The 24,666-nt window shown below is 36.7% G+C and overlaps 1 protein-coding gene across 3 annotated transcripts; it reads right to left on the bottom strand.

The window, feature by feature from the left end:
- Positions 1-2,729: 2,729 nt before the first annotated feature.
- sema7a (semaphorin 7A (JohnMiltonHagen blood group)) lies at positions 2,730-24,347 on the bottom strand. 3 transcript variants are annotated; one of them, NM_001328508.1, is given in 14 exon segments: positions 2,730-3,663; positions 3,748-3,806; positions 12,338-12,483; positions 12,598-12,713; positions 13,834-14,029; positions 14,713-14,821; positions 15,189-15,367; positions 21,521-21,663; positions 22,229-22,339; positions 22,428-22,524; positions 22,914-23,009; positions 23,110-23,148; positions 23,737-23,870; positions 24,141-24,347. In NM_001328508.1, coding segments are annotated over 14 exon segments (1,923 nt in total). In that variant the 5' UTR covers positions 24,262-24,347; the 3' UTR covers positions 2,730-3,286.
- Between the last annotated feature and the right edge of the window lie 319 nt (positions 24,348-24,666).

Genomic DNA, 24,666 nt, shown 5'->3' with positions numbered 1-24,666 from the left:
ATGCCTCATTAAATTCTTGGTTAGTCCCTTGTTTTTTAAGAGCCACGAACCCCCCTCTTTTGGTTCAAGACTACCTCAAATTTTATTTTATTTTTTTTTCAAAAAATGCTTTAGGATATGCAGCAAACAACTTTTGTCAGTTGGCTCACAAAATGAGACACAAACCATGAGGAGACCCTTGACTTTATAGTTTACAAAGTTAAAATGCAAAGAATTTAAAATTAGGCAAACAGCAGCACGCATAGGTGATGTGTCTGAATGGTAGCAAACTCAACTGATAAAAGACAATGTCTGCCATTCTCCGATTCTGTACAAAATGCTTGCTGCAAACAGGGGCGCCCCCAAGGGCCACCCCAATAGGATTTTGCTGTTGATATTATTCATTTAAATGTACTTATGTAATGTTTTCAATACAAAATAATATTTCAATAAATAAATAAATGCAGCCACTAAATTATTGTTGGAGCCACTGACGTAGCTGATTCACTGCCCCTCCCCCTTTCTCCCCGATTGTCGTTGACAGCACGCACACACCTTCAACTTATTTTACTTAAGGTACATCAACAGAAGAAGCTGTATTAATAATATTGTGAGTCAAAAAGAAATATGGATAAATGATATTGTTAGGTTCTCTATGGTGAGTGTGTGTTTGTATATAGTAATGCCCTTTGTTCAGTTTTCTCATTGTTTGTTATATTAATGAACTCATTAATCTTCATTAATTTTAGAGATGGCTTATACAGTATGCTGTACAATAAAAGTATGTAAAAAATAACTGAAAAGGTACTTAAATATGAAAAGCGTTTTTAAACTAAATATTGTTACAAATATAAATACTATATATATATATATATATATATATATATATATATATATATATATATATATATATATATATATATATATATATATATATATATATATATATATTGCTGAATTATTTAAGGAACAAATTGCAATATTCATGAGTAATTAATTAAATAAATTAAAACCACATTATTTCATTTACCAGAAACAAAAAAAAAAAAGACTTGGTGTGGCCTCTTCTGGCCACCCCTAAGAAATTTTTTTTTTTGTGGGCGCAACTGGCAGCAAATCAACAGCTTTGCTATATTGGCTTTGACAGCATCGCAGAGAAAGTTATGCAACAAACTCCGTAGATTATGGAAACAAACACATACAACCCTTCATGAATTGCTAAATGCATGCCTTGCTCACCCTGTCATTGGATCTCATAGCTTGACATGTCTGCCTTGCCTTCGGAAAGCACATGCTCTCATGAATAATTAAAAAGCAGGTGTTTCTCATAGAACAAGAAAACTCCGCTATCACTCCACTAGCAGACTTTACTACGTCACTGATTTTGATCCCACCCCAAACATTATATACTCAGAAGAAAAAATTAGCTGACAAAAGCTCAAAATTATCCAGTTTTCCCCTCAATTAAAGCTGACAAATGTCTTAACTGATGTACAACACACACAAAACATTTTTTAAAAAAACTCAAGGGTTTCTAGAACCCTTAAGTTTTACATTTACCCATGGCTTAATTTGTGCCGAAACATGCTGGATCTGGATCCGGCACCTCTGAAATCTGATCCGGCACCTGATTTTACCGATCCCCCTCCTCAACCGCCCTCATTCCCCGTCCGTTGTTCACTTTCTTACGCAACTCTCCAAACCACTTCACTTTCGTCCGCGACAACCCCCCGCTCTTCACTTTCATTCTTCATCCGCAACACCCTGCGCCATAGAATGCGACCCCCAACTCCACCCTGCCCCACTTCCGGGTGCAGCGTTCTTGCTGTTGTAGCTGGTGTATTCTCTGAAAATTTCTTACCCCTTGGTCTTCGTTCGAAGGGCTATCTACCCCTTCCACTTTCAACCTAAAGTGAATTGGGACAACTCTACCCCTTCACAGGAATGCACAAAACGAGGGGTAGGGGTAAGGGCTAAGGACTAGAATTGGGATAGGGCAAACAGAGGGAATTTGGCCAGGACACCAAGGTTACACTCCAACTCTTTACAAGAAGTCCCATAGGATTTTTTAATGACAACAGAGAGTCAGGACCTCGGTGTAATGTATCATCTGAAAGACGGCACCCACTGACAGTATAGTGTCCCCTTCACTAAACTAGGGCATTAGGACACAGACCGCAGGTTGAGTGCCCCGCTGGCCTTACTCACACCACTTCCAACAGCAACCTAGTTTTCCCAAGTGGTCTCCCATCCAGGTACTGACCAAGCTTAGCCCTGCTTAGCTTTATTGTGGAACTGGTCTTGGGCTGCAGGGTGATATGATTATGGCCATACATTTTGCTAATGTGAAAGGCTGTGGAATTCTTTCTTCAATTTCTTTCATCCTCATTCCTCATAAGGGTCAAGGTGCAGTTTTCAAACGGGCAATCAACACAAAATCCCTATCTTCATCACAGCCATAATGTAGAACAATAACCTTTTCTTCATAAATAATAAACTGAATCTTGAAGATCTTCACGCAAACACTAAATATATAGACAAAAAATAAAAACTTGCTTCAGGTTAACCACACTCCTGAAAACCTCTCTGCCTTTATTTGAACCAAAACTTTGAAAAAAAATCCAAGTAACTATCGAGCAGATATTTATTTAATAATTTCTTGAATTTAATTTAAGTTCATGTAGGAGGGGAGCAGTTCATATTTTATCCAAATTTAGTCCAGTGGCTTTTTTTTTTTTTTTTTTTTTTGGATTGGTAAAGATCAATGTTGAGGGTCAGTCTTAAAGTGCTTTTTGATGTTTATATATTAAATTTTCTTTGTAAAACAGTGTAATTCTCTCCCTGCAATTTTTTTACATCTTGTCACAAAGCATTTTATTTCAGGGTTGTTTTTACTTGATTTTTTTAAATTAATATTATTATTATTTTTTTTTTGCTGTTATAAAAAAAACACATTACCAATTAAATGTATTACTATTCTAATTGTTAGTAATATTTACAGGGAATCTCCAAACATATTATCTGTGCAGCATGTAAAAAACGCTGTCAATGCTAAATACTGTATTATCAGATTCCAAAGAGTTTTAGACTTTGGTACTCCACTGTACCAATTCAGCACATACTAAATAGATGGTTAACATATAATGGGAAGTTATCTTCTAGGATGTGCACTTCAGTGCTGACTTTGTAAGACAATTATCTTTGCCCACGAACCAATAGCCTCTAGACAAAGTGACTGATGTTTTAATCAGCTTAAATGTCGTAAGAAATGCCTAAAGACAGAAGCACTTACATAACAAGCTTGACCTTAAAGTGAGCACAGATAGAAGGCACTCGTGACAAATGCTACCATTAGCTGCCGGTCTTGTATTTTCAGCTTGAAAGCATCATTAAAAACAGACTTAGCAAGGAGTTCATATTCTCTCACAACTTTGATGTAATCACGTTCCTGGGAAACACAACTGTAATTGCCATAATTCTCAGCCGTCATAGCTGGGATTAGGAGGAGGTATTCCGATTGGGTCTGTTGACATGGGTTGCTTTTGCCCCCGTGTTCCCATCTATAACTGGCATGATGTGAATCGACCGGACAAGACAAGTAGAAGGGGACATCAGTGGCCACAGTGTGTTGAATCCTTGAGGGAGCAGTAGATGACTGTTGAGCGTCTCGTCTAACTCTTCCCACTAAAAACATTTGTTAGAGATACATGAGATTGGAAGACTTTTTTTGTCTTGTGTCTTAAAACAATTATTGGATTAGTCTTATACCTGATTTGTGGTCACATACTTTAGTGACATTGCCATCAGAAATGTTTTGTATTCCTCCTCTGAAACAAAAAATCCAAACAGAAAAACATTATAGTCTCACTGAAATAAATGTCTTATTGTAGCAATGAAATAAAAATGGAGTCTTTGTATTTTTATGTGTATATAACTGTGCTAGTGGGCAACGCGGTGGCGCAGTACGTAGTGCTGTCGCTTCACAGCAAGAAGGTTGCTGGTTTGAGCCTCAGCTGGATCAGTTGGCATTTCTGAGTGGAGTTTGCATGTTCTCCCTGTGTTCACGTGGGTTTCCTCTGGGTGCTCTGGTTTCCCCCACGAGTCCAAAGACATGCAGGACAGGTGAATTGGGTTAGCTAAACTTGTCTAAAATAAATGTATGAAATATTCATTCATTTTCTTGTAGGCTTAGTCCCTTTATTAATCCGGGGTCGCCACAGCGGAATGAACCGCCAACTTATCCAGCAAGTTTTTATATATATATATGAATAAAACCCACTAAATGAAGAAAACTCAAATCAATTGAGTACTGTAAAACCCAGTTAGTTAAGGCAACTCAAACCGTTTGAGGAAACCGATTGCCACAAACCTTTTAAGTTAAAAAAAACTAATCTAAATGAGTACTGTGAACTTACTCCATTCAAGTTGAACTAATGAGGTATTTGATTAACTCATTACCTTCGACACAGAGTTCAAAACTCTTTTGAAATGAGTAGAATTAACTTTCAGTGAATTAACTACATACAGTGAATAAGGTCAACAAGTTTTTAATGACCCTGTGATTTTTCAATATCTCCTACCTAGAAATCATTGAGGGGTGTAGAATTCCACTGTGAGAGATGAAAAATAAGAGATAAAAGAGAGATAAAAATAAACATCTAGAAATCACATTGTATGATTTTTTTAAACAATTTATTTGTAAATTCATTCATCCATTCATTTTCTTGTCGGCTTAGTCCCTTTAATAATCAGGGGTTGCCACAGCGGAATGAACCGCCAACTATTCCAGCACAGTTTTACGCAGCAGATGCCCTTCCTGCTGCAACCCATCTCTGGGAAACCTCCACAAACACATACACACACATATACACTATGGACAATTTAGCCAACCCAATTCACCTGTACCACATGTCTTTGGACTGTGGGGAAACCGGAGCACCCGGAGGAAACCCACACAAATGCAGGGAGAACATGCAAACTCCACACAGAAACGCCAACTGAGCCGAGGTTAGAACCAGCAACCCAGCGACCTTCTTGCTGTGAGGCGACAGCTCTACTTACTGTGCCACTGCTTCGCCCTTATTTGTAAATTACTGTGTCAAATAAGTATTTCATCACTTGCTTTTCAGACAGATTTCTGACCCTCAAAGACCTGTTATTTTGCTCTTAAATAGTCCAGCTCCACTCTGCTCATGATTCTAATTTAGTAGCACCTGTTTAAGGTTGTTAGCTGCTATAAAAAAATCTGTTTCAAAGGACACAAGAGATCAAATTGTAGACCTTCATAAAGCTGGAACGGCTATGGGGCAATTGCCACACAGCTTGGTGTAAAAAGAACAACTGTTGGAGCAATTGTTAGAAAATGGAAGAGACTAATGATGACTGTTAATGTCTCTTGGACTGCGCCCCACGGAAGATCTCTCCTCGTGGGGTATCAATGATGCTAAGAATAGTCAAGAATCTGCCCAGAACTACACAGGAGGAGCTGATCAATGCCGTGAAGAGAGCTGGGACCACCGTTTCCAAGGCTACCATCAGTAATGCACTAAGACATGGTTTAAAATTAGACATTGCAAGGCATCAATGCATCTGCTTAAAACAGCCCACGTCCAGGCCCATCTGAAGTTTGCTAGGGACCATCTGGATGATCCAGAGGAGTCATGAGAGAAAGTCCTGCAGTCAGATGAGACCAAAGTAGAACTTTTGGTCCTAAGGAAGAAGAATAATGTGTATCATCTGAATAATACCATACCTACAGTGAAGCATGGGGCTGGAAGCATCATGCTCTGGTGGTGTTTTTCTGCACAGGGATCAGGACGACTGCACTGTATTAAGGAGAGGATTAACATGGCCATGTACTGTGAGATATTAGACAAAAACCTCCTTCCCTCAGTCAGAGCATTAAAGATGGGTAGTGGCTGGGTCTTCCAACATGACAATGACCCAAAGCACACAGTTAGAAAAACCAAGAAGTGGCTCTGTAAGAATCTAGGTTCTGGGGTAGCCAGTCTCCAGACCTAAATCTAATAGAAAATCTTTGGAGGCAGCCTCGAAACCTAACATTTATAGAGAAGATCTGTATGGAGGAGTGGGCTAAAACCCCACCTGCAGTGTGTGCAAACCTGGTGAAGTACTACGGGAACTGTTTAACTTCTATAATTGTCAACAAAGGCTTCTGTACTACAGTATATATTAAACATTTTTGACTCAAGTGATCAAATACTTATTTGACACAGTAATTTACAAATTAATTGTTAAAAAAAAATACAGTGTGATTTCTGGTTTCTTATTTTTAGATTCTTTTTCTGTTTCTGTATACTGAAAATTCTAGACCCCTCCATGATTTCTAAGTAGATATTAAAGAGCCCATATTATGGGTTTTTGTGAAAATGCCCTTTCATGTAGTGTGTAACAGATCTAAGTGAAGTGAAATATCCAGCTAAGGCTTAAATCTGTAAGTATACAATGTTTAAAACTGTTTATTCATCTATAAAAAAAGTCGTCTCATAGTGCTTCAAACGAGTCGTCTTGATAACGAGTCATTAGGTGTTTCGCCATGACATAATAAAGAAACCAAGTTATTCATGCGCATGCGCAAACCCGTGAGATTTGAAACCTGCGGCCCCGCCCTTTAACACAGAAACCCACACACACACACAAACACACACAAACATGCTGGTCGATTAAAGTCACACTGCAGATGGATATTATTGAGTCTCTACCCAAAGAAGAAACCTCAGCATTATAACCCAGCCTTGGGCAGTTGGAAACTACTGGAAACTTCTGGAAACTACATGCTACAAAGAAGACTTCATCGGCCGTTTGTTAAAGGAAGAATCAGTAAAGTGTACGGATGGACATGTTAGGACATGGATCGGTTTCTTCCTCCATTTCTCAAGTGTAGGTACGTGCGGTACGTAAAGTTGTTGCCTCGTTTACTCTAGCTTGCAAATGTATTTAGTTGTGATTTGTTACCTATAACTGCGTGTACTGTATCAGGTTAACTCGCTATATTCTCATATCGCGTGCAAAGCCACGTTAAAAACGCGATGCGTGTCGCTTTGTTTACGTTCCGCGGAGGAGGGTAATGTGTGTGTGTGTGCGTGTGTGCGCACGTTATCGTCCAGAGGAGGTTTATGTATATGTGTGTGTGTTTGTGTGTGTCTGTGATAAGAGCAGAGTGTGACAAGCTAGGAGATCTCCTCGCCAGTTATTGGAGTTTTTGCTCAATAAAATAGTTAGTCGTCTGTATTTTCAAGTCCATCGTCTGTATTTACATTCACCCACTGGCAGCTAAAATCCACGCCTTACACTATCGAGCATGTATGCACTCTGACTACTTTTATAATGTTGATTAGCTGCTGGGCCTTTGACTCTGTCTCTCACTAAGACTGTCATCGGTCCAATCAGCGCAGATTAGCTTCACGTTAAGGAGGAATCACTGGACGATTCATATGGGAGTCACTGGGATATTTAGGTAAAAATAAATGCAGATTATAAGATCATGAAAGTGTTTTTTGACCTTGCTCGGATATTAGATAGGGCTGTAACGATACACGATATAAAATCGAAATCGCGACACTCAGATCTACGATCCTGTGTCGCGGTGTGATAAGGGAGAATCGCGACACACCCCGTGATACCTTTCCAATAACGTCACGCGTGCCTGCAAAAGTTGAGCTAATTAACACTTTTTTTCGTTCGACATTACAAGCACTGCTCCGTTTAAGCCCTCGCAATATTTAGCCGGGAGAGCTCGCACGGAACTCTTAAGGACCGTCTGAATGTGTCAGGAATATCGAAAACAAAACCAACTTAACCCCTCTTGACAACAGACAACGCCAGAAACATTGCCAATGCTGTCAAAGCGGCCGGATTTTCAGCGCATATACGATAATTTGCTCACACTGTTAATGTGGCTGCGCAGAGAGGGATGGGCGTTCACCAGATGTCAGGTATAACAGCGCTAACTTTTCTGTAACCGTGATGTGCGATTTCTGTTTGAACCTTTGAGAGTGCTGACTGACAGGTGCGATGCGTGAGGTCAGAAAACACGACGAGGCTTTCAGTTAAGATGAACACAGTTTCTATAGTTATACTTTATTTATAGATAAATAAAATAAAAATAAAAAATCGTGATACGAACCGAATCGTGGGTCAAAAATTGTGATACGAACCGAATCGTGGGTTTGGTGTATCGTTACAGCCCTAATATTAGACTGTAGTTGGAGACCCTTACAATAAAAAAAGACCTTTTTCATGTATAATAGGGGCTCTTATTATAAAAAAAAATCACAGGATGATCAAATACTTTTTGACCTTAATGTATATACTTTTATTAATTTGTAAAAATAATATCATAACCTTCCTTGTCCCTTTTAGGGAGAAGCTGTCACATTTCTGCAGTCTTCAACCATTAATCAATATTCTCCCAATAATCAAATTGATTCCCAAAGAATGAGATCATTCTCACCTTAACAATTTTTTCTCATTTTAATTGAGTATCTCTTGCCTTTCTAAAAAAATACAAAACAGCAGTTTGTAACGAAACTGAAAACTGAAACAGCAATTTTGGGGCATGCGTGGCCATCCGATACACCAGACTGTTTCGTTTACTCAGTAGGCCTCTTCTGTATTTAAGTATCAAACATTTATGTTAAGAAGATATTTAGACTATTTTATCATTTTTCACACGTTGTTTGTAGGTTCAATTAGGGTGTTTTTATTTTTGTTTTGTTTTTTTTGGTTGATGAACTGCTACACGTCTTTTTATTAAACAATTTGATAATAAATTGATGTTTTGACTTTCTGTCTCCAAGATTGCAATGCAGTTTTTTTAAGTGATCTGAATTAGACAATTAAAATATGCTGTAAATAAGAATGGACTCATTCATTCATTAGCCGCGTTTCCACTATCGTGCCTAAAGTGAGCGAGCCAGGGCGAGCCAAGGCCAGTCGCGTTTCCACTGTCACTTCCAGGGCCTAATCGGGCCAAAGCGGGGCTTTCTCGGGGCCAGCCACTGGCCTTTTTCGGCCCGCTGAATACCTTGGGCTATGCAGGGCCAGCTGGGGCTTCGGGGCGGAGTGAAAGAAGTGGCGGACTTTGCCCCAAGTCTGGGAAAGATGGCTTGCCGTCATTACTTTCCGATAGCACACAAGTACATGCGCCAAACACATAAACAAATAAATAAACAAGGGAAAGAAAAGATCTAGCCTTATAGGCTGAGGTCTTTTTGCTTATAATCGCCCTTATTTTTCCGTTTAAAATGTAAGGCTGTTGCATAAAATAATAAAATTGTAATTCATAGGTGACTTTGCTGAGTTCTTCTTGGTGTTTTAATAATGCATAATAATCTTTACACCATATTAAAGACACAGCAGACAGTAAAGGTTGTCGAGAATTTTTTTTTGTCAAGTTTAAATGGTGTGTTTGTGCGCGTTTAGATGCCTGTATGTGTGTGTGAGACAAAAAGAGCAAAAGAGCGTTTAGATGCTCTGTCTCACAGCTCTGTTGATGCCGTGAGTGGCATTTTTCTTTTTTTTAATTTTGGAGATAATACATGAACACCAGAAAGGACTCTATTTTGACGGTCCATGCGCAGAGCGCAAAACGCAGGGCGCAAACGCTTTCAGGGCGTGTCAGAACGCATTTTTGCTAATTTAAGGATGGGAAAATCCGCTTTGCGCCGTGGTGCATAGTTTAAAAGGGTTGAGTTTATTTTCTTAATGAGTTATAGGTGTGTTTTGAGAATAAACCAATTAGAGTCTCATCTCCCATTAGCTTTAAGAGCCAGCTGCGTTGCGCCATAAGCGCATTCGCTATTTACAGGACGTAAAGTAAGTCTAAGTGGAAAAAATGAGCATTTCACTAGCAAACAGTTAACAGTTAACAGTTTTTTAAACAGAAAACAGAGCATCTACTGCGTGAGAATGAGAGATAATGAATGTACTTTCACTTTCGCTCTTGGATAGGGAAACCTTTACGCATAGACATCAATTAGTCTATAAATAAATAACTGCGCAAATATTCTTTTCAAAACTATATCTAAATTCAGTTCTAATTTCCAGGAAATGAATAAATGAACAATAAAAACGAAGTGTGCTCAAAAACCTGAGTTATATCCTAAAACACATGCTGTGCCCCAATATGGTCTAAAACCTGACAGGTCGGCAACTCTAAGCTTGTTTTAATAAAACAAATATAAATATGGATATAATAAATAATACTGCTAAAAATAATAACATTATACAAAAGCAAATTGTTACGAATGAACTGAAAAAGCCTCCCGAGATGAAGAAGACATAAAAGCAGTGAATTTTCATATTTATGTAGGCTAGAAAATAATGTTTTGTAATATTTTAATCCTTTATATTTATATCCTATATCTATTCTTATTATATTCTATATATATCCTTAATATTTAAATTTTTTCATATGTAAATATATTTGCCTATTGCTCTCTTGTGCGTATTAAGCAGTGCGTAAGCGAGGCGCAACTCTGCGCCAGAGTTTTGACTTGGTTTGTTTTGGTCTAATGAAAAATCTATTTTAGTTTCTCAAAATAGCAACGCGCAAGTAGTGCGCCTCAGAACGCCATCCTTTTTAGACCAGAACGCCTATGGGCGCACATATAAGCGCTAATGTATTTGCTATTTAAACAGAGTAGCGCAAAGCCTCAAAAAGACTCTTGCGCCAAGCTGAAACTACCAAAAGACTATTGCGCCGCGCCTTGCGCCACATTGCGCCAGGTGTATGATAGGGCCCAAAGACATAAAGCTTAACAAATTATGTGTCCACTTTTGTAGACTCAAAACAATAGTATATCTTGATAAAATAGCCTAAGCTGTATTGAAATATAATGTAAAGAATTACAAATATCGTATATAATAAAATCGCATTAAATAAACCAATATAAAACAAGCAAAAGCTAGCTATAATAATTTATATAGCCTACATAAATCAAACCGTTTTAAAGCCATATTACACTTTTATTTTACAATGGCCTCTCTGAAAAAAAAAAAAAGATTTTAGATATTTTCTAAACGCAAACACCGGAGGAGGTTTGAAATGTTATTTCTAAAGTATTTGGATACGATGATAATAATCAAATCGTGCAAGCAGAGCATTTTTTGGGTGAGTGAAAGCAGAAACTAGGTTACCTTTTTTCTGTCCTATGCAGCACCGCATTGGGAAAAACTGCAATTACAAAATGTGTTCTTTGTCCTTAAACAAGTGTTGATGTTTTTATATGATGTGCTAAAATTAAAAAATGAAATTTACATGAGGAGCTTTATTAGTGAAAATCTGCTGAGGGCAACGAAATATAAGAAATAAGAAAATATATATCTATAAGAAAAAATTTATATTTTTCAGGTCTCTTCGGAGCATTTGGGCTGAATGTTTGACTGTGTCCATCTAAATGAGGTTGTTATAAAATACATTTTCTACCGAGTTATTAACGGAGACCACTCGATGCACGATGCCAACAGTTAGTCGGTAAATGAGTGAATAAAATGAATGAAAACACAAAGACCCATGCATATAGACATATTATGTGCTGCTGTACAGTAACTTGTCATTTGTTTGTTTTGGTTGTCTTCATTTTAATGCTCTCGTGATCATGCGATGGTGTGCTTTATCTGCCTGATTTTGGATGAAGTGGGCGGGTTGTGTGACGTTTGATTCGGGGGATGTGACGTTTGATTCGCCCGCATTGGCCCGACAGTGGAAATGCGGCTATTCATTTTCTTTTCGGCTTAGTCCCATTATTAATATGGGGTTGCCACAGTGGAATAAATCGCTAATTCCAGGATCTGTTTTACGCAGCAGATGCTCTTCCAGCTGCAACACATCACTGGGAAACATCCATACACACTCATTCACACACATACACTATGGACAATTTTAGCTTACCCATTTAACCTATACCACATGTCTTTGCACCGGTGGCGAGGAAACCCACGTGAAAATTGGAAGAACATGCAAACTCCACCCAAAAAATACCAACTGACTCAGCCGAGGCTCGAACCAGCAACCTTCTTGCTGTGAGGCAATCATGCTTACCACCATACCACCCCCTATTCAGTAATCATCATTTTGTTCTTAAATACATGCCCACTGAGGTTTGTGTTGTAGCCATCATGGAGAAGCCCTCGCTTAGCCAATTCAGTTTTAGCAGAAAAAAATATAAAAAAATCTAAATGACGAAGTGGTAAATATTTAATAGAAAGTTACTTTCATTTATTCAGTTGTGCTCGCCAATATCCTGTCAATTTGCCATTTGCAAAGTTTTAAGCCACTGCTACACAGTTTTAGAACAATGCAAATACATTTGAATATATACAAGAAAAAGTGTACCTAGTTTGTGACGTGCAGCCTTTTTCAGACCATGCGCAGTATGGATCACGAGAAAGAACGCATTCTTCACAAGAAACACCATAGTCTTGGCATCTCTGTAGTTCTAACACCGACATTTGACCAGGATATCCAACAAAGAGCTTCCGCTGCAGATAAAATCAGGCTCAGTGAATGTGCAACAGAAATTGCTGACACATTCTGAAGAATCAAAATGAATGATAATCTTGATAACAGAGTGATTCACGGGGCTAATTGATTACCTTTTTAGAGTCAAGTTTCATTGATTGAATGGGTGCACAGCCATTGCACAAATGCGTTTCAGAAATGATGAAAGGTTTAGAGCCATGCTGTAGGATTTTGAAGATCATCCCATCGTCTAAAAAACAAAAAATTCAATTACAAAACAACATTCGACGGTCTGAAAAAAAAACTGTGAGAGCATTACTTGTAGTTGGGTATATGTAATAATTTAAGATAAAGTATAAAATGCTTCTACTGTAATAGAAAACCCACTTACAAAAAGTCAGAATTGCAGATAATTACATCTACAGTTACATTTTGTAAAAATGTTTTTTATATGTAAATTATGCCTAAATTTGGTGACACTTTGTTTTAATTGTCCATTTACATATTAGTAGACTGTCAACTTAATATCTGTTGATACTGCTCTTTCAACAGACATTTAACTGACTTTAAGAAACTTAGCAAGTACATGTCAACTTACACTAACCCCAACCTAACAGACTAAATATAATCTAAAGAGAATTAGTTGTTATTATTTGCAATGTAGCTTAAATTCAACAAATGGGTCGGTCCCAATAGCCTAGTGTTTAACTGCGCTGACATATAGCACAATGGTGCTCACAGCAACCCGAGTTTATTCCCAGCTTGAGATCCTTTGCAGACTCTTCCCCTCTCTCTGCTCACAACTATTTCCTGTCAATTTTCTCCACTATTCTGTCCATTAAAGGTTAAAATCCTTTAAAAAAAATTCAACAAGCGGATCATCAAAACAAAGTGTGACCATAAATCTTCTTTTGAATAACCCAATGTGTTCAAAAAACTCATAATTACATCTTGTAAAGATTTTCTGAGCACTATGACCTCTAACACGCACAAAAATGCATGAATTTGATGACAAGAACAGCTCTGGGTAGAATGTGACATGTAACATGAGTACAGCTTATCAAATTAAACTAAATTAAATTATTATTATTTTCACAAAAAATCAGCAAACCAGCAGTTTGTGCTTGCATACAAGTGATAAAAGCAGAAAAACTTGACTACTTTATAAGCAGATTTCAGGCAGAAAAGTACAAGAACTGGCCACTTTAGCCAGAAATAAATCAACTTTTAAACGGAAAAACATGGGTGGGGACAAAGTAACAAAGGAAGTGCTTGGAATGTTAAGGGTATTGTTATTTTCTATGTGGAGAAAGTCACAAAGCAAACATCAATGAACAGAAAGACTGAACCCATATACCATCTATGAGTACCTGTCGCAAGAAGCAGCACATTGTATACATTTTCATCCAAAGCTCGAATTTGATCAACAACTATCTTGGTAAAATTCTTGCTACTTGTGAAGAAAGGTGTGTCTTTTTGAATGGGATGTATCCAGTCCTTCATCTCTGGATAGTCTTTAATGATTTTGAGAGTAGGAATTGGAAGGGAATTGCTGTTTTCCACACACTGGAAAAGATAGAGTTGCACAAGTCATAATTTAGTTTCAGTCAGCAATGGTCGGTCAGTAAAATCTGAGGTTAAAATTGTCCCATTGTTTGTAAGTGCAAAACAAAATGACAGCTCATTTCCTTATAATAGCTGTAGTTGGAAACAATGACCTTAGTTCATGAACAATGAACAAGAAGGCTTTACAACTGACCTTGGGTCAAGAGTAAAACGATTAAGGAAGTTATTGAGTTTAAACAACATTTAAAAAGTTCAGAAAAAAATTTGTATTAAATGTCATTTTGAAAATAATAGGGCACACATTATTAGGAGGTTACACAGTACAGGACTTATAATATAATAACCCAACTTTAATAGATTCCAAGTATTACATTAAAAACAATGATTTGGGTAATCATGTTGTATTTGCATGTTTGTTAACTCAAAATATAGTTATTTTTAAAAAAAGGTACCATGAAAGCAAAGTCAACACTATGAAATCCTGACAAATCTGAAAACAATACATAGAATGTTTGGTCATGCTTATGGAAGTTTTGTGAATACCAGGAAAATGAGGGATGCTGACTTTAACCATAGTAGAATGTGAAAGAAAGTGACAGAATCAAAAGTTTTTGTCCCTGACAAACTAAATATATCATTAAAGATGTTTCCTGATTGTACTGCAAGTGTATGATTTTGCTTACTTTTCCTGGTCTTGGGTTGGGAATGGCCTCAGAAAAACCTTTATAGTTTGATTTCTCAAATATGTCATCAAGATCTGCTAAAGAGTATATGCAGACAGCAGTAGAGTTCCTATGGCAATGGGAAAATACACAATATATGCAAACAAGTTAAGGTAATGTAGTTAATTTCAGTCATTAGTGGTAAAATAGAAATCTGAATGTAAAAATGTTTCGCATTACTATATATACAATTCATTTCAGTTCAATTCAATTCAATTAAATTCAGTTCAGTTCAGATAGTAACAAAGAAGCTCTCCTTTTAATAATAATATAATATATCTATATCATATAAAATAATATATCTATATCATTATGCTATTCTTAATACAGAAATGTTTGTTTCCCTTTTTCTGAAGTTAAAACACTAAACTAAACTAAAACAAAAAAAGTATGGGCCAAATATTGCTTTTATAAATCCCAAAAGATAAAGTGTTTACCAGCTACTGGAGAAGAGTGCATAAACTAGTGAATCCCTCCAGTCCTCAGCATGCTGGACAAAAACATCTTGCAGGCGGTTAAAATACAGTGACTCCTTTGGTATCCCACAAACAAGTCGTGCCTTCAGGAAAGAGGTCCATATGTTTTGGAGGAACTGTTTGGAACCGCCCTCATCAATCTAAAGGAAAATTATATTATTAAGGATGATGAAAGACCATATATGTTCATCTACACTACATCAATATGCCTTTGAAAGTTTATTTGTTTAATAACCCTTCACACCAAAATACAAAAAGCAAGACAATATTTTTTGTTATTTTCACACCAGCACAGCAATCATTTTCGTGTTTTGCACCACGTTGTTTAAATAGCAAATCCATTTGTTCAACTGTGTGGACTGGAGATGTTGGTCTGAAAAGAAGATCTGTTAAGGTGCATAGTTGGTGTTTTGCTATTTTGAAGCAACTGAAAGAGTTTTTGTAATTTAAAAAGCACCTTAGTTAGGCACCTATGCAGGTCCAAAACACATATACATGTTGCTTAATACACACAGAATGTAGTGCAATACACATTATTTTCTAGAAAAATATAAAAACCACTAACTCCATGCCTTCTTGACTTTGGGGTTTGGAATCCAAGTCAGTTTTTTTTTTTTTTTTTTTTTTTGGTGGAATAAAGTAATTAATTTTATATTATGTTGGTAATTTTGTACTTTTCAGTAAACATTTATATTTTGTATTGCTGAGTGATACATCAACCAAACTTCTTCTTATTAATGAAGCATTTTTGCAGAAGTTGAAGTTCCTGACGCTGGCTAGATAGATAGAGCGACCTCAATGTATGAAAATAATTTCTCACTTAGATTTCCTGTTAAAGCGAAGATGTGCTGATGTGAACACAGCTCATTTGCAGTTGAGAAGTCTTATGCTTTAACTGTTGTGTGAATTTGTAGAAAAGAGGAAGTATGTTTGGTGCAGGTCGGAGAACTGTAGAATGATTGACAAGTAACGAATTTTACCAAAACTCCACATGTTATTATCACAGACATCCCAAGTTGGAAAAAGTCATTTCCGGGGCATACAGAGTTGATTTGCGGGAGGTAGCAGTGGGGGGTGGGGGGGGGGGGGGGGGGGGGTTAGTTTAGTAGTAAGCAACGTATCTGTGAAGGAAAGTGTGTGCGCGCGCGACATACTTGAAGAGGGGGTGGGGGGCAATTGAGTTGTGAGCAACGTATCTGTGAAGGGGGGGCGTGTGCGCGCGCGACGTACCCGAAGAACAGTGGGGGTGAGTTGCGCGAGGCGTACCTGAAGAGCTAGTAGTGATGCAGTGGAGAGAGGGGTGTGCAACATATTTAAGGACCGGGCAGGAGACGTGTGATTTCCAGGAGATTATCATTCATTTGCGGGCATCCGGGAGTGTCTATGCATTTCAGAGATACTCCCGCAACTTCCGGGAGACTTGGGATGTCTGTTATCAACTGTGTATAAATACTGGAATCAGGGGAATGTAGAATTGTAGAAATGTAGAACCTTAAGAATTTAATTTTTGTATTGCAGAACTCTTCATAGTTATTGAATAGTTATTGAACTATTCATTTTATCTAAGAAATTACTTATATTTTTATAGTATTGAAGAAAATACCCTCCAGGCCGTTTTATTGAACACGCATGCAATCGAATAGATATTCCAACATTATTCATGACAATTTGCATGTGGATAATGTTATTATTATTAGTAGTATGCATATTTATATTTGCTCTAATAAAAAGCCCCTGGAAGAAACCCACGAAAACACAGGGGAACATGCAAACTCCACACAGACATGCCAACTGGTTCAACCTGGTCTTAAACCAGCGACCCTCTTGCTATGATGCAACAGTGCTCAAATGAGCTACCGTGCCGCACCACATGTCAGGCTAAATAATTCAAATAAATCATTGACTTCTGCTTTCTTCATAAGCTTCAAAAACACTCTACATATGATGACTATAAATATGGACAATACAAGCACTCCCCACCCAGTGAGCTTATTATTCTTCGTTCCTTCATTTAATTCTTCCACACTTCCATCTGTTCACCAACTCTCCTCTTCATTCAACTCACACAGAAAAATCATCTCAAAAACATAAATGTTCTGTATAATGCAAGTGATTTTATCTATGTTTGATATCATTTGAAAAGTCTCACTGTGACTGGTACAATGGTCTCATTCCCTTAGAAATCGGCATAATCAAAATAATCGAAATTATAACTTCAGGTGTCTTTTGACCTACCATTAAGGGTGTGCCCCTATCTGGATGGTTTCTATTCAAATGACCATTTGACCACATAGACAGACACACTTCAAATCTAATGTTCCATTCTATGCAAATTCCTATTATTGTTTTATACAACCCTCTTTGAAGGAGATCTGAGGAGGAGTATTTAAGGAAAAGTGCTAAAAATTCAGTGTGAGTCTGTAGTCAGATCAGCCCGTGATTTGAAGCTCTCACACTCCATACTGTAAGTCAGGTATGCATCTTTTTGACCTTAGATTTATCTTTAGAATTTGATGTCCTGTATTGCTCATTTATGAATTAACTGAATAATTGGCATAATACATGCTTACCAGACTAATGTTTGAATGTATTTTTGATAATTCTACTATTTGATATGCTAGTAATTTTGAAATTCCTATTTATTCTAATAGATTTTGTTGTCTCTTTGTCATCACATTCTGTGCATCAGGTTAGTAATGAACTAAAGTGCAGCTAAGATGGAGCATTGGAAACATTAGCTGTATTTTTAGAGATTCGACAAACACTTGATGTTAGTTCACATTTTCTTAGGTGGAAAATTATTATTTCCTTCTAGGACAACAAGGTGTTGTATGACTAACTTAGATAGGGTGCCTGAGTCTCTTTCAACTGTACTTGGCATTCTAATTCAGTGTACATGGGGAACTATGAATCATGACAAAACCAAAATTAATCTCTATTAATGGCTATTTCCTCTAGAAATGATATTACTTTTAATTTAAGTGTGTAGGGGACTAATTAACATACTTTATATTGAGCAAGCAGGACTTGCCCTTTAAGGTATGTCCAGGGCCGGAGCAAGCTGCACTGGCAATCGAGCAAATGACGATCACGCCGCCCTCAACCTGATAGTGTAAACGAAAGTGACCGTTTCGTGAAGTGAAGACGGGGGGAGGTGGAGTGTCGCAGATGTAAGAGGGGACCTTGGGGATGAATGTAATGACTGGATGGGGTGGGGGTCGCGGATGCCACTCTCACTATTCTGCCGCCTAGGTCGCCTCTGGACCAGCCGGCCCTGGGTATGTCAATTTTACCACTGTCTAATAATCAAGACAAATCAATGTGTAATTGTGGACAACATAGAATCTTTAATTAAATAGTGTAGTGAATAAGAGTGAAAACTATAAAACCTCAAACTTTCATTTACATTAGATAAAGGAAATTAGAAGATTGAAATAATATTAATGTTTTATTATTGGAGTCAGATGAAAAGAAAAATAAATAGATAAATAATCTAAATCACCTCATATTAAAACAAAGGTCAGATATGCACTGAAAAGACTGAACCCACAGTGAACCTTTATCAATGAGTAGACGCATTTATGGACAAACTGGGTAACAAAGTGGTGACTGACCACAATGATTTCCCAGCATATGGGAGTTACATCTTTTCAGGGCAATATGGATTTACAGCAAGCAAGACGTTTGGATCTTTTTCTTTTCTTTCTTCAGCCACTGTGGCAAGTCAATTCCTCTTTGTCTATTAGAAATATTGAGGGAATGTAAGATGCACCTCATATAAACACATTGATAAAATGAGTCAGAAATACTCAGAAATGTAAGATCAAAGTGCATTACCCGGTGGGCATTAAGAATTAGATGAAACCACTTTGCTTATCAGGGACATGATAGCGGCAGATGACAAACCCACAGACAATAATTATTATAAATACACCATTATAATTATAACTGAATAATGTATTGAATAATGATTCATAATAAACACATATTTAAAGGGCACCTATGGTGAAAAAATCTACTTTTTAAGCAGTTTGGACAGACATATGTGTAGTTGTAGTGTATAGACCATCCTATTGGGCTGATATAAACACAAACAGTCCTATTTTTCCAATTTAACAACACAAAAACTTCTTCAGAACACACATTTTCATATGTTTTGTGCAAATCAAAATGCTAGAGCAAGCACAAGTATCCATGTTCTTTTAAAATATCAGTTTTCATTTTTGTGTAGAGTTTGCATGTTCTCCCCATTTTGCATGGGTTTGCTCTGGGTGCTCCGGTTTCCCTCACAGTCCAAAGACATGTGGGTTTAGGTGAATTGAATAAACTAAAGTGTATGTGTGGTATAGATGTTTTCCAGTACTGGGTTGCAGCTGGAAGGGCATCTGCTGTGTAAAACATAGCTGGATAAATTGGCGATTTATTCCACTGTGACAACCCCTCATGAATAAAGGCACTAAACCAAAGGAAAATGAATGAATATTTGATTATGAATGAGTTTAAAGACATTCTCTTTTATAGTATGTGTACCATTAGTGTTACTGTGAGAGACAGACAGAACAAACTGACAAAAATATACAAAATATAGCTGCAAGTCAATTTCAGCGCTGCATGGAGACCTTTAAATAAGAGATAAAGTACATCCAGGAGGTTGTTATAGCAGAATAAAGCCCAACATGCTTATCGCCAATCTGTTGCATCAAATTGAACTTTATTCTGAGAAAACAACTCTCCTGGATGTACTTATCCAACTTATTGCAAGGCTACTTGCCACAAAACAAAACAAAAATAGACACAAAATTTGTTCTGAGCCATAATAGTTGCCATAATATTTATAGTAAATAGTTAATCATACATGCCTAAGGGCGCACTCACACTATGCTATCAGAACCATGCCCAGGCTTTCCCGATTCGTTTGAGAAATGTTAGTGCTCTAAATCGGGCTCAGGCATGGTTCAGTTGGCCGCCCCTGGCCCGGTTGGAAGAGGCATGCCAGAGCACGGTTCACTTGGGCTTTGGTGTGGTACGCTTGTAGTGTGAGTGCAAAGCGTGCCTGAGCCCGAAACTGAATACGCGACGTCACTTTTAGGGGACTGCTTCATGTGGATTTATTAATCATTCATAATTTTCAATAAATGCAAACTGTCAGTTTATTAAAGATGCAAATTCCTCACAGCATGATAGCTGCACCTTCTGTAAACCTCGTAATACCTGCAGCACAAGGACTTTTATGATAATTTATGAGCGTCAAAAGTGATGGATCTGTTCGTCAAAGTGTTTGACTGCATGTCACTGCATCCCAAACGACTAAAAATAATAAAAAACGATATAACTAAAGCAATCTCCACTGTGCTGAACAAGAGCTCCTCATTTCCTGTTAAATCGAACAGTCGCATCATCAATTATGTAAGCGTGCTCAGGTCCATTAGGTAAAAAATGAAATGTGAGTGCAGGCACAGGGGAAGAGGGGATGGGGAACAATCTCGCTTTACCACGATTAAAGGCAACCTAATGTGGGTGCGCCCTAAGACTAAAGGGCTTTATTCTGAGAAAACCACCACCTGGATGTTCTCTATCCTGCTTATAACATGGATGCCTGCCACAAAATATAAAAATTATACACACAAATTGTTATGTGTCATAATAGTTAATTCATTCTGTAATTAAAGGCAAAGCTGACAGAAAAAACATGGCTGAATGTAGCAATCCCTAATGATTACCCTGTTCTTCTAAACCATCATTAACTGTTCAAATATTTTAATAATTAAATATTTTGGTGAACTAAAATGTTATTTGAACATCTAATGATGATTTTTAGCCTAGGATGGCCGTTTTTTGATGTAAAGGAAGCACCCTTAATAATTCAGGGTAAAAAAAAAAATTTTCATAGTGATCAGCTTTACACGGCCTGCTGCTTTTATGAGGAATTTTGATACAAATATTGTTTTAGCAACATAGATGTAATGATGAAAAAATTCTTCATCTTTTGCCAAGCTAAACACAAAGACACAGTGATGCATTAAATCTAATTAGATGTGGTGTGCTATTAACGGCATACATACACATACCTAAGACGCATACCAACTATGTGAATATCAGAGAACAATTTAAAACACTGAATGAATGCATTTGGCACCTTTAAATTATGAAGTCAAAATGTGCTTAAGTTTCTCTGATTTTTAATCATTGTGTAAGATTAGCGTACACAATGTACCACTAAGAGAAACTATTTATCACACATCCATCTTTATGTTTTTTTTGTATTAAATAATCAAACTGCTTAACATACATACCTTACACACTCTGGCAACTCTAGATATCCAAGGATCCGCCTCTGGACTAGTGTCTGAGTTTTTTTCTCGGAATAGGACATATATCTTCTCATTCAAGGAGTCATTTTTGCGCTTGGCCAGAAAACTGGAGATAAAAGTAGGTTCTGTGTGGGAGAGTTGACATAAATACTGTATTATTTAATGAATTTTAATGGACCTCAACTTCAGTTGCAAGTGATATATGCTATATGTGACGTTTGGTGCAAGTGATAGCCAAGCAATAGACAGATGTGTGAAAAAAGTGGCTAGAGTGATAGCTTGGGAGAGGTAAAATTCTGACTGGTCAGCAGACATAGCCCTTTTGCTTGCTCAGCCCACATTGTCAGCAAATACCCATCCACTAAAGAGCACACTAAAGTAAAAAAGCACTAAGTGTACACAATAGCACACTAAGCATGTAAGCACTAAATTTACTGTGCTACCATTTTACATTGTATCTTAAATCTTATTTAACCTTCCTTGGAAGACATTTAGAAATATTCTCAATTAGGAAATGCATACAATAAGTAAAATCATGTAGAAATCGCTAAATAGATTTCACAAGCTAAAAAAAGGTAAGCAACATTGAAATTATTGTGACTTTTTTTAAGCAGAAAAACAAAATAGTAAATATATTTTTTCTTGTAAACATTGTTTTAATTATTCTATACACTAGTCATTGATACCAACCTGAGACCCACTGATCATGCATCCATACGTTGATTCGCTTTCCAGCTTTTCTACGGAACTGCAGAAGTGTTCCATCACTGTATAGAGGAGCTGCTGCATATAGATCTCCATCTTAACATATAAAACATTCATTATGAAACACACATAAAATCATTTCCTTGCTCAACATGAGATCACTCTGTGTGTGCTACCCACATACCTGCTACAAGAGACAAGGAGTTTTGTTCACTAGAATGTGGCGAGATCCCTGTGCCTTCTACAGACTTAACAACAGAATGATTGCTTTCTCTTGGATACTGGGAAAGAGAATATTTTAACATGTAGGCCATTTTAACATGTATTCATATGCAGGACATGAATTATTACCTACAATCATTTAACTCATAATAAACTGAACATTATAAATCCTGAGAATGTCTAATTGCTTTCAGTAGAAATTATTTCCACCAAGACGTAAGCTCATGTTCACATACTAATGCGTATGAATAAAAAACAATCAACAGTCTTTAACATGTTCATTAAGGTTAAATATAAGCCTACCATAGCAGTATAATAACTGTACTTGTATTAAATGTATTTGTAAAATGACTAGATTGAATTTAGCTGAAATAAACACTTAAATGCAGCACTGTTCTAAATATGTAGCAGAGACCAAAAATATTGCACTACTAATCAGTTCTCTTACCAGTTCCCAGCATTGTGGCTCTTCTCCATTTGTCCCACATACAAATTTGCAGTTTTGAAAAGTCTCAATTACTGTGACTACATTTTCACAAGAGCTCTATATAGATAGAGAAATATTAGTAAGAAGGACAAGTCAATATACAAGTCAAAGTAAATATGTTCTTTTTTATCTTCTTCAAGTGAATTATAAAACTCACCTCACTACATCTTGGCAAGTTTGCATTTAGAGTAAAATTCTGAAAATAAATACATATAATAAATACTGACAATCTAAACAAGTTATTGTTTTCTATTATAATGCGAAATCTATTAAACACCACACAATTAATCAATAAACCCCACAAAAAAAAACAGTGAATTTATAATGGTTAACATGAATCTGAGAATAAATGCCTTAGCTGTAATAAATTCAATGTAAGCAACACCGGGTTTATCTCTTTCATAAAAAATGTTATTCCATTTAAATAGAATAGTTTTACAAAATAAAACAAAGCAAACAATGATTACTTTGACTTAGGACCCATCAAAAGGCTAGAGGCTCATTGAGGTGTGTTTTTCTTTAAAGGTTAAATAATTTATTGCAACCAGGGCAACAGATTGAATTGCTTGATGAAAATAAATAATTCATGAACACCACTTTTTTTCGTTTAAACCTCATTCGCTGTTAATGATTGATTAAATAATCTAAATTAGTTTTCACCGAAAAAAACATTTAGTGCTGTGAGCCTGTATGTGCGTCAAAGATGATATCCACTATAGGTTATATCAAGACCTGTGAAAACCACACCGAGCATATTAACGACCAATTCCTGTTTGATAATTACCTCCAAAATCTCGTAACTGTCTACATCAAAGTGCAGAACAATGTTTGATCCTCCCACAAATAAACTTTTCGATCCTTCTTCATGGAACAAAACTGTATGACTGTAGTTGGTGTTGTAAATCAATGGAGCATTATCTAGAGAAAATAAAAATGAGTGAATGTATGTTGTCTAGAAGACATAGCCGTCATGTCCTCGCTCTTACACAATTTAGATTTTTGCCTAATTTCATATAACATTATGACATAAAATTATACATATTATATAAAATAATTTATATATAATATACTGTATATGTGCATCAAAAAAGAATAGAATAAAAAGCTGCTTTTACTAGTAAGATATATTGTGTAAATGACTAGCAAATCATTAGTCCGATTGAAGAAGATATTAGGTTTTTGTCTCACCTTGTTTCAGAGTTAATCTGGGATTACAAGAGCAAAACACGCATTGAAAACACGCTCCATAAATAAGCCAAGGATACGCCAAATTCCCTTTGAATTTGAGAGAAGAATAATGTCGAATCATGGTAGTAGAGAGCGAGAGTATTGGTGGTCAGGTCACGACATCTGCGGTTCCGGGCGAGCTTCAAATTATAATGCGCGTCTACTTGGTGTTGCGCGGTAGATTAAAGATGCGTGTGTTCAATGCGTTGCGTTTTATTGTAATCTTGTTTCAGGCTATTAAATTTATCTTGTTTTCATAAACAGGCTTTAATATGTTGGTCCCTTACATATAACCATATTTTTTCTCCTCGTACCTATTTTATTTGGAATAATAAAACTATTAGGCAAAATAGGCTAAATCTCGTTTATAAAATAACTAGTTTAATAAAAATATACTTTTAGTTAGTCAGCTCTTAGATGACTGTGGTGTCCCTATTTCATTTGAAAATTCTATACATCAGTTTTATTTTCCTGTTCCTCCAAAATA

This window comes from Danio rerio, chromosome 25, assembly GCF_052040795.2.
Source record: "Danio rerio strain M-AB ecotype USA chromosome 25, GRCz13ab, whole genome shotgun sequence".
NCBI lineage: Eukaryota > Metazoa > Chordata > Actinopteri > Cypriniformes > Danionidae > Danio > Danio rerio.
The sequence above is the reverse complement of the archived record's forward strand: the minus strand, read 5'-3'. Positions and strand labels throughout refer to the sequence as shown.